Consider the following 13,709-nt stretch of genomic DNA (forward strand, 5'->3'; position numbering starts at 1 on the left):
GATCAGTTCTTAGTATTTGATCCTTCAACTTGGCCTCAGGAAATGCAAGGACTTCACAGTTTTGGCAACAAGTTTTGGAGAAAGCAAATCGGAGGCTTAAAGAGAGACAGGGAGGTGCATCTTCATCATCATCTAGCATGCAAGAAGTGTAAATCGAGGACAGTGAAGGAGACACTGAGGAGGACCACGCTTCGTGTGGGGTGAGTACCACACGCTGTCTCCTGGTACTCATCTGAGTAACTCACTAAAAAAGTGATGTGCACCCCTGGCTATGGTCAACTCTGATTCATGAGTTTTATTCTTAGAAAGTACTAAGTGCTCTCAACTGTCATTCTTCTTCTCAGGAGACTGTACTGTAAACCCCTTTATATAAACAGTATATTGTAACAAAATGTGGATACATTTGCAATTTTTTTTTCCAGAATGAATAGCATGGAGTGATAATGTTAGCATCACAGGAGCAGTGCCTAAAGTTGTTTGGAATGTTTTGTGGCACGGGTAGATTTATTAAAATGGTTATAGAGGAAATGTTGTTGGAGAGGAGAGCAGCAGAGAGGACGGAGCAGAAAGAGTTAGAGGTGATGAAGGGAGTGAAGAGTGAGGCCATGAAGACGCTCCGAGGAAGAGAGGGGAGAAGGCAGCCAAGTGGAGGAGTGTGTGTGTGTGTGTGTGTGTCCAGATGGCTCCAGCGTGTGGCGACCAGCCAGAGGAACAGGTGCAGGTCACATGACCAGCCGTTACCACGGAGATGGTGATTGCTTTTGGCGTGAGGATGAAAGGAAAAGGGCCCCAGGGACAGAGGGACAGAGGGAGAGAGAGAGAGGGAGGGAGAGAGAGAGAGAGAGAGAGAGAGAGATTATAGCAGTAATGTAAGACTATTTTGGAATAAAAAAGAATAATAACAGATTAACATTTAGTTGGCTGTGTTGGGTTTCTCCAATCTGTATCCCCTTCCACGTTTGTAACACCCAGATGTCCAAAGTTAACACATTTGTTAAAGTTTTATCATCCCTCGTACTTTTTAGTTTTGTTTGTTTAGCAAAGGGCAGTGTATGGTACATAAAGTAAAACACTTTAACCGGCAATGACCAGCAGTAGTTAATGCTAGGTAACACGAGGCTTAAAGGACCTATCATGCAAAATGCACTTTTTGATGTCTTTTATACATAAAGATGTGTCTCCGGTGTGTCAGGGAACTCACGCAGCGTAAGAAAATAAAACCCTCTCCCTGTTCCTCCGTACCCAAATCTCTAAAAACGGGGCTACAACGGAGCTGATCCAGATTTGCGTCCGATTTGACGTCATATCGCCAATACAGACCCACAGCACTATCAGAAACGTTGCTATCAGAAACAATGCCTGACTGTTTTGGACGTAATATGGTCAGTGTTTACATTAGCATCGCTAACACTCAGAGCTAACCTGTACTGCACAGAGCATGTGTGTGAAGAAGCAGGAAATAAAAAGGAACTCACCTTGTGGTATAACCGGCAAGAGAGAAAGCCTTTGAGCTCCATACTGTTTCAGAAACAATCCATGATATGGCGTTTCATCACGGCAGTATCTGCCGGTAGAATCTCCCGCATGAGCAGGCATAAGCCCCGCCCCTCTTTTTTTCTCTTTTAAAAAAAAAGAAGCTTTATACACAATATTGGCACTTTTGAAACAGGAAGTGAAATAGAGGGATATGAGGCATGGCTAGAATGGGTGATCTGTTTGGTATTTTGAGCAAAACACTTCATAGACATGTTTTTTATATATCTGAGACCTATGCTATTGCCTAAAAATAGCATAATAGGTGACTTTTAACAAAACTGTTGTCTGATTAAATCCTCTGTAAACAAACTCCTTGCCTAGGGCTTCCCATCACTTAACCTGAGGCATCTTAACTTTTTCACTACATTTAAAAATGAAGAACTTCTAGTTCTTGGAAAGAAAATCTGGATCGGCAGGTTAGACTTAAAAAAACTGTTATTGCAATGTGTGCACCTCTAATGGGTCAGCATTGAATTCTGCTGCTCTTCTCACTTCAGATTGAAGCTCCAGGTTTAGATGGCTAAAAATGTTGAAATCTAAATAATTGAATGGTGGATTTAAGGATTCACATTGGATAAGTAGCATCCATACTGGATCTATGTAATCTAACTCTGTCCTCTCCCAACTTTAGTTACAGCCTGAATGTAGATCAGAATGTAGATATTTGAAAATCAGTGTTTTATAAAGCTTCTCCACTATTGGTCGTGTCAGAGTGAGTACTGATGGCCGGTGTGAGAGACAGAAGAGGGGAGCCCAGTGTCCTCTTGCTTTCCTCCTGTGGTGTGTGTGTGCGTGTGCGCGCTCTCGCAGATGGAGCCAGCTCCTCTTGCTTTCCATGCCAGAGATTAGAGGAAGCCTGGGGGCCTTTCAACCCCTCCCCCCTCCTCTTTCTGGGGCCTCTCTCTCTGTCTGCCTGTCTCTCCCTCCCTGTGTCTCTCTGTGCCCCCCCCCTCTTCCTCTGTGCCTGTATCTCTCTATCTCGCTCCCTCCGCCTCTCTGCAGTCTTTCATCATATTAACCCCCTGTGTGCCAGAGCCCGAGGCACACTAATGATTTCTAAATGGGTAAATCAAACATGGCGACCGCCCTGGGACAGACACACACACACACACACACACACACAGGAATGCCTAACACTTTGAGGAATGTTCTACTTTGTTTTTAGTCATTTTTTTCTTCTTTATTGAATATTTAGGTTTTTTTTCTCTCTCTCCCTACAGCAGTAAGAAGGCTGAGTCTGAGGGTGGGGCTAGCGCTGCTAAGAAGGAATCCAAGAGGAAGAGAGAGCCGTCAGTCAGCGATGAGGTGGAGGTGAAGTCTCCGCCCCCCTCAGCTCCTGAAGATGACGACGATGACGGCGTACAGGTATGACACGCAGACCAGGAAAGCAGCGCTTTAGAAGCCCGTTTCAACTCTCGGCCATCAAAAACTTCACAAATTGTTCAAATTAATGAATTATAAGATGGTTGCAGTTTAATTGTAAAAAATCAGGTCCTATGTCTTCTCCTAATCACTCTCCCTTAAACTCATTGAAAAACATCATGGGGTTAAGGATTGAAAGATTGAAGGTGAATTCATCAGGACTTAGGAAAAATTGTGCGGACTAAAAATGTTCATACATGGACTACTCAAAACACATCTAGATACTTCCCCCCATGCGTTCTATATAAATGTGTTGGCTTTGCAGTGAATTTTTGTTTTTTCAAAGTAGTAAGAGTTGCAGCCGACCTGCAGGATTCTGGGAGTTTGTGCCAGATATTTGGAGCATAATAACTGAAAGCCGCTTCTCCATGTTTAGTTCTGACTGGGGACAGAAAGCAAATCGTCCCAGACCCCCTGAGAGTTTTGTGTGGTTCATAATGTAGCAGGAGATCAGAAATGTATTTTGGCCCATAGGTACTTTTGGGTCTTTCCCTCTGTTAGGAACCTTCCTGAGAAGAAAAGACAGCAGTGTTTGTTTCAGGCATAGCACCTAAAAACATCCCTCAGTGTCACAGCCTGTAGAGATAGAAGCTGTCCTCTGTTTGTGTTGTAAACCAGCTTTGTTGACAGACCAACCACAGGCTCCACTGCCAAGTTCATCTGATGCACTATCAGCAACTTTTCAGTTGGTGCATCAATGTTTTATTTCAAATACAATTCAAAATCTCTCCTTCCTGTTCGGTAAGGTGCTCTTTGGAGGAACAAACAGAACTCCACTTTAGCCCTCTTGAAACGGATAAATGTTTGATGTGCTAATGTAATTACGTGTGCCATGTAAACAGAGTAGCATCTGGCTGCATAAAGAGTCGTGGCTCTCATTCAAATAGGAAAGCTCCTGAAGAAGTGTGTCTCCTGTTCACTACACTCGTCTTTTTACACACACTCGTTATTTGGCTACTTTTCTAGCCCAGCAAATTGGGTGATGTCAATATGGATAACAGGCCGCACCATATGGAAGAGAGTAATGAATAATACAAGTGAAGTGTGTTTGTTGGAATAGAACAGCCCTGTATTTTCCTCTCTCCGTCACTACACATTTACATGTACACTTTGGAAAGCCGTCCTGAACTCACAGAACTCTCCCTCTGTCCAACAGAAGCGCCGTTCCAGCCGTCAGGTGAAGAGGAAGAGGTACACGGAGGATCTGGAGTTCAAGATCACAGACGATGACAGCGGCGACGACTCGACAACACCCAAGTCTCCATCGTCGTCACAGCAACAGGTACAGCTGGGCTTTCAATCACATGATGATGTAAACGAGGAGAAGCTAGACATTCATAACAATTAGATTTTGCCCCACCACTAATATTGAGGTATCAACACATGTCACAGTAGAGACACAAATACAAATATGAACCTGAAAATGAGTAGAATAGTGCCCCTTTAAGGAAAAGTTAGATATTTAGTTTATACAAAATGTAATTTAAATCCTTTTAGTCAATGGGGAGAAATTATTACTAAGAAACTTTTAAAGTGAGGTTTTCAATAAAAGTACCGTTTGGTATTCCTCCCAAACCCCGGTTATAAAACCAGCACTGATCCTATGTCAGTTTCACAGTGGTACCTGAAGTCAGAGTCAGTAGCTGCTGTGCTGCAGAGGCTGGATGAAGCTCCAACTCTTCACATGTTCCGTTTGTTTTCCAGGATGTGGCCGAGGTTGAAGGGCCCGTTGTGGAAAAGATCATGGTCAAACGCATCACCAAGAAACAGGTGAGAAACACAGTGACACACGCGCACACACACCAACACAATGCACAGACAAACACACACAAATGGACACACTGGCCCTAGTCATAGTTTGCGTTATATGATTAGCCGCTCCTCAGCTGGCCTAAGCAGATTACACACACACACACACACACACACACACACACACACACACACACACGTATTCACTTGGTAAGCAGAGATGAGAGTTCTTGCTTCACTATGTGTGTGTATGCGCTTGCAGCACTGTGTGCATCTGATTGACTCTATGTGTGTGTGTGTATGTTTTCCCAGCTTTGCTTTAGACGGTTTGTCTAAAGAAAGCACATCCCGAGCCAACACACGCACGCACAAACAGTCACCAGCCAACTTTCCTTTGCTAGCCAGCTGCCAATGGGTTACCCCCCCTCCACACACATACACACACACACACACACATGCACGCGCTCCATTCAGAGTTGACCTCGGGCTTGGCCCACATCCAAAACCACAACGCTAGCTCGCCAGACGCCAAGCTAGCGTTTCCTCAGGCAGGGTGCGTGCGTGTGTGATTGATGATTCATGGCATTACAGTAGTAGTAGCATGGTGGAGGGTGTGTGTCGTACAGTAGTGAATGGAAGTGGATGGCTGCGCTTAAAAGGAGCTGCTGTTAGGGTGCTTCCCTTTCACACGCGTGCTGCTGCTGCTGCATGCATGGGAGAAATCTAAAGAGAAATATTACAGCGCTATATTTTGAAACAATAAAACTCTGAAGGATATAGTCAGCAGCGGAAACATATTTTTTACTTAATTAAAAATAGAAATACTTCTGCATTCAAAATGTTGCTCAAGTAAAACTATTCTCATCTAAATATAGTGAAAGTAGCGTAATAGTCATTATGCAGATTGGTCCATTTCAGAATAATATATATGATATGTTTTATAATGATTGATCATGAAAGTGTTCTCAAAGCTGGTAAAGGTGCAGCTAGTTTGAATGACTTTGTATACTGCAGGGTAGCTTGTGAATTTACTCCAGGTGGAACTAAAGTCTGATTTAACACTTGATTATATTTCACATCATTAATCCACATCTGTGAAGTAACTAAAGGTATTAAATACATGTAGTGGAGTAGAAGTACACCATTTACCTCTGAACTGTGGTGGAGTAGAAGTACAAAGTAGCATGGAATTTAGATACTCGTGTAGAGTACAAGTACCTCAAAATTGTACTTGAGTAAATGTACCTAGTTACTTTACACCGCCAGATATATATTTTTTTACTTTTCTGCAATAATAGAGCCCAACCTTTTTTTCAAGTCGCATGTGAGGAAATTCCAGATTAGAAGTGTCTCCATAGCGAGTTAAACAGAAGCTGCTGCCACTCAACCACATGTTGTATAACAATGACTCTTACACCACGCCACAGCTACATTTGCTTATTATCAACCTTTGTGTTTTTCAGCTGGAGTCGGGGGAGGAAGTGGAGGTGGAGGAATTCTACGTCAAGTTCAAGGGCTTGTGAGTACCATGCCGTGTTTTTCCCATTCCTTCCATATCTGCCTCTTTTGTCTCTCACAGCAGGGCTTCCCCCTTTCCTTTTTACACTTACTTTCAACACACACACACACCGGGGTGTCCGAGGCATCTTTAAGTGTGAGAAGCTTTGTGTACTCGACCTGAAAGCCTGGCTCACTTTGTGCTACACAACCACTCCAGCATCAATAACGCAGAAGTGCTGCTAGTACACTCTTATTTTATGATATTGCCAAACACATGTGGTGTTTTTCTTCATCTTTCGTCATTAAAAGTGTTTCAGCTGTTGTGTAGTATGGCTGCGCCAATTGTATTCAAATCAAAGTTTATTTATTCAGCCCAATATCACAAAACGTGTTTCTCAGTGGGCTTTACAGATTAACAAACACGAGTGAGAGTGCTAAAGGATAAAGAAAATAATAAGGACAAGATAAAATATGAAACACAAGTAAAATAGATAGAAAAAATGTTCTCCAAATCTCACTATATACTAGTATATATAGTATATACTTTATTCAAATAGCAGAAAGCACTATTTCTGTAAAAGGCAGAATATGTTTATAAACAATTTTGAATAAAGTATTGTGTTGCTGCAGACACCAATATTATTCTAAATTACTGTTTGCTACAGATGCTCTTAAAATAATCACCCCATCATCAATTGATATATATACATATGCAAATGACATTTTAATTGTGTAACCAACCCAACTTTTTCCTTCAGTAAATCACCTATTTAGAGTTTGATTATTCCAAACGGCAGTCTTGTCCTCTTTGGCTTTGATGAGAATCACTGAGTGTGTGTGTGTTTCAGTTCATACCTCCACTGCCGCTGGGCAGACCTGGAGGAGCTGGAGAAGGACAAGAGGATACACCAAAAGGTCAAGAGGTTCAGGGCCAAGCAGCTGCTCCTCAACAGCTTCATAACAGAGGTAAGACTCTCCACTACGGTCAGCCCAGCTCCACACCTAATGAAGTCATTCAAAACTATTATGGTTCTACATTTCAAATACTAGGATCAAAAGTTGTAGTATAGGGGCCCAAACACTGAACAGGTACAAGTAACAAGTATTTAATAGATATTAACACATCTAGGATTGGAGAGCTCATGTACTATACTGAAACCTTTTACAAGCTAAAAACGCCTAACACTAACCAAATACCCTAAAAACAAATTCAACCCTAAGTACTAAATGGTCCCAAAACAGTATTTTCGTCAGTCTAAACATTGGTTTATACAGTCAAGATGTAATAAACCGATATATGACAAATAGAAAATAATGGTAGAAATAAAATGCATTTTTAGAGTGAAGTCCCAAGCAATTTATCTTCATACAGACATGTGTTTCACAATAATGAACACTGACATTAAGAGGCTCAGAAATCAACATCTTTTGAAGGGGGAAAAGCCAAAGAGAAAACCCCCCATGTATACAGCTCCAGATAAAAGACCATGAAATGAGTTAGCCAGTCCACGCTGTCAGCAGACCTATCGTTAAACCTCCTCCCTGCTATTGGTAAAACTCCAGTCTCTTTTCTTTCCAGATGGACGACGAGCCTTTTAACCCCGACTACGTGGAGGTGGACCGTGTCCTGGACGTTTCAGAGAGCCCAGATGAAAACGAAGAGGTGCTTTGATCTCTTCCTGTCATCTTTCATGGGTTTGAGCTTCTGCCTCTGTCCACACGCACTCCCCAGACCTGACTCCTGTTTCTCTGTGTGTGTGTTTTTCTGTGGTGTAGACGGTGACCTTATATCTGGTTAAATGGTGCAGCCTGCCTTACGAAGACTCCACCTGGGAGCTGAAGGCCGACATCGACCAGTCCAAGATAGACGACTACGAACTCATCGCAGCACGCACACCCAACACTAAGAGAGTGGTAAGCAGCTCCTTCGGCGCGTGTGTGTCTGAATTCTCGTTGGGTGCTATATGGTTCCTCCCAGTAGGCGTGTGTTTGTGTGTGTTGGCCTGCTGCCTGCTCCTTCCTCCTCCAGATTTACAGCTCCCTTAACTGCTCTCCACAGGGCCACGTTCTTGTGGTCTCACACACTCGCTCACACACACACACACGCCCTGGTCTTGTGGCCGGGCCAAACCACTAACAGTGTGTTTAATGCTGAACAGAAGCAGCTGACTGGCTGTGGTCTCTGCCTCATCACTTCTCTCTCTGCCTGCGTCCATCTCTTTTACTGCGGCCTACTGTTTCTCCTTAACCTGTTAAGCCCGGCTACGGCCTTTTTTTTTCTTCACGAAACTGTGTCTCAGGGCTTCTTAACATTTAACAACATATTAATGTGTCATACCCACTTAACGGGAAGAAACTGACTGACGATATGAAAAATGTTTAGCTAAACGAAACACAAGGGTAATACCAAGCCTCTGAATTAGCACTAAGCAAAAAAATGCTAAGGCACTTAGCACAGAACTCACGGTAGAAATATGGGAAGACGTTTCTATATTCTGAGCCTTCCTTTTCCTGCTTACTGTGTGCTGCCATGCACTTTGGGTTGTAATAGAAAGCTTCCTAATGCATCCGTCTTTTTTCTGCAAAAACATCAAATCAATCATAATAATGATAATAATAAAACATCTTTATTTGTATAGCACTTCTCATACACCAGGTGCTGATCAAAGCGCACAGTAAATATTTGTCATTCTGTAGCTGAACGACACTTGAACTGCGGTTTATTGCACCACCCCGTGTTTTACAATCACAAATTATCCTTGAAATCCAATTGATCCCATCTTCAGTTTTCCAACAAGTCCCATCCTCACACCAAATATTTGATGAAGATAGATGAGCCTCGATGTTGTGTAGTAATTAATTTTTTGTGCGTCTAGGAACGGCCCCCTGCAGCCGAATGGAAGAAGCTGGAGGGGGCCATGGATTACAGGAACAGCAACGAACTCAGGGAGTACCAGCTGGAAGGCCTCAACTGGCTCACCTTCAACTGGTACAACTCGTAAGTCACCATTAAGTTTATTCTGCTCTAATGAGCTCCTCACTGCCACTGCCAGCCTGTGCATGTGATGGCCCCTCATCTGATGCTCTTAATGGGACATTAAGTGGCCCTCCAGCATGCTGGGGATTACGTTTTCCCACTGCCGCTATCCATGCACCCTGTTAGTTCCACCAAAATCCTCATTTAAGAGCACAAATACAAGGTTTTTGTAAGTCTGTGTACATTTTTCTGTTGGTTGCCCCAATTCCAGAGGTGGAAGAAGTATTAAGATATTTTTCTTAAATAAAAGTAGCAATACCAGAGTGTAAAAATACTCTATAAGTAAAAGTCCTGCAATCAAAGAACTAGCATCAAAATAGTCATTGTGCAGATTGGTCCATTTCAGAATAATATATATGATATGTTTTATAATGATTGATCATGAAAGTGTTCTCAAAGCTGGTAAAGGTGCAGCTAGTTTGAATGACTTTGTATACTGCAGGGTAGCTTGTGAATTTACTAAAGTCTGATTTAACACTTGGTTATATTTCACATCATTAATCCACATCTGTAAAGTAACTAAAGGTATTAAATACATGTAGTGGAGTAGAAGTACACCATTTACCTCTGAACTGTAGTGGAGTAGAAGTACATTCAAATGCTCATGTAAAGTACAAGTATCTCAAGATTTTACTTTCGTACTTGAGTAAATCTACTTGGCTACTTTACACCACTGCCCAAGTCTTACTGTTTGAGGGTGAATACTGTTCATCGATGTTTTGGAATATGAAGGACTCAAATCAAGTCTCTGAGTATGACAGATCATTTTCCAGCTTGTTGCACATTGTTTGCATTAGATCGCTGGTGTGGAAAACAGACCGCCTCACCCCTGTGGAAAAGCAGCAGCAATAATGATCTAAAGGGAAAGATGGTTGAGGTCATGGAAGCATACTGCGGAGTCATGTAAAAGTTCCGGATGTTTACATCAGGGCCAAAGCGGGACTGGTCTCTGAGATGTCGGACTTGTAATGTTAACTTGTTGAGTGACACTGAATAGAGATTTGTTTTTATGCTATTATTCATTCTGAGCACTTCCTCCCTCCTCCACAGACGTAACTGTATCTTGGCTGACGAGATGGGTCTAGGAAAGACCATCCAGTCTATTACATTCCTCTTTGAGATTTTCAAGATGGGCATCCAGGGGCCGTTCTTGGTCATCGCCCCGCTCTCCACCATCCCCAACTGGGAGAGAGAGTTCCGCACCTGGACGGAGCTGAACGCTGTGGTGTACCACGGCAGCCAGGCCAGCCGCAAGACCATCCAGGCCTACGAGATGTACCACCGAGACTCACAGGTGAGCACACTGTGTCCAAACTGCACATCATGTGACAATTTATAAAATAAGGGTTTTTATTTCTGTCTTTTAAGTTTAACCACCATCCAGTCAAAATAACCTCTCTGCTGATGAGTTATTGAAAAGGAAAGTTAAATCTTTGCTGTATATATTGTGTATTTATTTAAACAAGGACCATGCATACAAATACATTAATCTCAGAAAAGAGAAAATATGGATTATGCCAGATTATAGCTAATAACTAATTTCATAACAATCAACAAACACTAAAAACATTGCATCATCTCTATCTCACAAACAATTATAAAACATGATTTAAGTACAGGTCAATAAAACAATACATAGTACAGTTCAAATATAATATAACAATAGAGTTCAAATTGGAAAACTCAGATTACAGTGCAATTTAATGTTGGCATGACTGGTTGCTTAATATCAATTTAGTTAAGCTGTGTAACTGAATAAATCATCAAATGTTATGTTTAATTAGACAAAGAATGAACAGCCAGAGGTAAAAGGCTGTCAGCTCAGTGCTCAGTGATTTAGCTTGATGTTGAATTTCTTAAAGGTCCGTCAAGAATTGCCAAACATATCAAATGCCTTTTCCAGGCTTTCATATTTCTATCAAACAAGTGTCATTTGCTTGAAATGTAAAGTCCATGTTTTGGAAGCTCATCCTAAATAAAGTGTAGTAAATGAAAGACCTGAAGAAGGACGAGTGTTGATGCGTCCTGTTAGCAGCTCTGTATGAGGAGGATGATGTAGCAGTACAGTGTGACTGTCAGCACATCTGAACAGCTACCCTGTGGGGGGGAGGGGGGTCCGGTCAGCTGGGGATGGACAGTGCTCCTCTGCTGTGTAAGCTCTTTACACTCCTCGAGCTGTAAGCTCTTATTGTACAATGCTGCGGACACTCTCAGCCACTCAGTGAAACCCACGCCACCGCTGAAGGAAATAAGCTGGAGTAGCCGTGTCCTTGCTAGCTGCTTGTTCCTAATCCTGGCTGAGGTAATCCTCAAGGTCGAACTGGACCACGTGTTCCTGCACTGCCTGCTTACTACATACAAGGGACAGCTACACAAAACACTTCAGGGTTACACTGTTTGTCTGCCATCTCTAAAATGGTAATAATATTAAAGGGGGTATTCTGTTCTCTATTTGACCAGATTTGAGTAAAGAAAACATACAACCGGTGTCAAATTTTGTTTTTTGGCCTTTTTTCTCACTATTATGGAGTTGCCATGATTGTATATTGTTCGTTCAAGTAAAAACTGTTTCCCTCCCTGATCCACAGCATGAAATAATATTGAATTTACAGACTTCGACAATAAAGATGAGTCTTGACCCTCATTCTTTCCCCTTTCTCTGTTCCCTCCTCCAGGGTAAAGTAATAAAGGGAGCGTACCGGTTCCACGCTGTGATAACGACCTTCGAGATGATTCTGACTGACTGTCCGGAGCTGCGCAACGTGAATTGGCGCTGTGTGGTGATAGACGAAGCCCACCGCCTCAAAAACCGAAACTGCAAGCTACTGGAAGGACTTAAAATGATGGACATGGTGAGTGGGGGCCAGGGCAAGAAGAATCGATTCAGCAAGTGGCGAGTGGTCGCAGGTTATCTCTAGGGCTGTTTGACACCTAAGAAATTCCACAAACAATACTTAACTTGTCGACTAATCGCTCAGTTGGTTTGATCTGCAGAACTGAGTTTCTGTTCCAAGTTTAGTACACAAAGCATTACATTTCATCTTGAGTTAACCAGAAATGTGCCTTTAAGTCTCTTGGAAGTTAGTCATTGAGCTTTTAAAAAGTGACAACTGAGAAAATATTACAGTGGACATTTTGTTATTACTTTTATTATTATTGTTTTATTTATTTTATAGGTTTTACTATTTTATTGTATTTATTCATTTCGTCTTGTGTCTTATTTGACCAAGAGGGATCATTATTTATTTGACTGTATTGTATTTGTATTACCACACCTACTTGACCTCTTATGTCCCTGGAACTGTTATATTATGGTGTTATGCTGTATACGTGCTAAAAGGTTTCAATGTTGGACCTGAGGTGAATCTTTGATGTTTGCCATGTTGTCAAAGCACTTTGAGCTGCACCTGGCTTGTGAAAAGTGCTTTACAAATAAAGCTTTATTATTATTAATTCAAACAAACAACCTAGCGACTAAGATGGGTCAGCTGATAAATACGAAATCATTCTTTTATTTATTTGCACACTCTCACTAAGATAATTGAGCTCAGAGTAAAGTCCACAGTACATATGAATCAGAATCAAGATTATTGCCGGGTACGTTTACACTTGCAGGGAATTTGCTCTAAGAAAAGAAGTTGCGATGGTAGGTAAAGAAATGTGAATATACTAAAAATAAGTATTTTTAAGCAGTGTGTGTTTTTTGGCACACTGAGTACAGGGTATGTTTTCTTAGCCAGATTTGTGTAGCTTTTCAAAGCTCTTGTATGGAGTTGGACAAAGCCTTCATGTGAGACACTCAAACGTCCTCTCTCCTGTCTCTCCCTCTTGCAGGAGCACAAAGTCCTGCTGACAGGGACTCCTCTCCAGAACACGGTGGAGGAGCTCTTCAGCTTACTCAACTTCCTGGAGCCCGAGCGCTTCCCCTCTGAACTGACATTCATGAGTGAATTTGGAGACCTAAAGACTGAAGAGCAGGTAAATGGAGAACTCTTCGGAGAGGGGAGGACCTTCACACGTCCTGTGCTTCCTTCACTGACTGAAGTGTTAACCCTGCTTCCCACGCTCTCAGGTCCAGAAACTGCAGGCCATTCTGAAGCCCATGATGCTGAGAAGACTGAAGGAGGATGTGGAGAAGAACCTGGCCCCCAAGGAGGAGACCATCATAGAGGTAGGACTGATGTCTGAACCGTCTTGTTCTGGTGATGGTTTCCATACATCGTCATCTAATGGATATGTTTCAGAGAAGGAAAAAAAAGAATTGAGTCAACCTTTTTCAGGTGGAGCTGACCAACATGCAGAAGAAATACTATCGGGCCATTCTGGAGAAGAATTTCACTTTCCTGTCCAAAGGAGGAGCAGGTGGAGGAGCAGGAGTCCCCAACCTCCTCAACACCATGATGGAGCTGAGGAAATGCTGCAACCACCCATACCTCATTACTGGTATAAACACACTTCCAGTAAC

General features: G+C 42.3%; 1 protein-coding gene across 1 annotated transcript in view; it reads left to right on the forward strand.

Moving 5' to 3' along the window:
- chd7 (chromodomain helicase DNA binding protein 7) overlaps positions 1–13,709 on the forward strand; it is a 79,846-nt gene that overhangs the window by 39,741 nt on the left and 26,396 nt on the right. Inside the window, 13 exon segments of the mRNA XM_034118485.1 lie at positions 2,757–2,901; positions 4,115–4,240; positions 4,663–4,728; positions 6,171–6,226; positions 7,056–7,173; positions 7,787–7,870; positions 7,984–8,121; positions 9,084–9,205; positions 10,295–10,538; positions 11,920–12,096; positions 13,079–13,222; positions 13,317–13,415; positions 13,525–13,687. Of these exon segments, the coding sequence (XP_033974376.1) occupies positions 2,757–2,901; positions 4,115–4,240; positions 4,663–4,728; positions 6,171–6,226; positions 7,056–7,173; positions 7,787–7,870; positions 7,984–8,121; positions 9,084–9,205; positions 10,295–10,538; positions 11,920–12,096; positions 13,079–13,222; positions 13,317–13,415; positions 13,525–13,687 (1,682 nt within the window).

The sequence above is a fragment of the Trematomus bernacchii genome, unplaced genomic scaffold, assembly GCF_902827165.1.
Source record: "Trematomus bernacchii unplaced genomic scaffold, fTreBer1.1, whole genome shotgun sequence".
NCBI classification, from domain to species: Eukaryota; Metazoa; Chordata; class Actinopteri; order Perciformes; family Nototheniidae; genus Trematomus; species Trematomus bernacchii.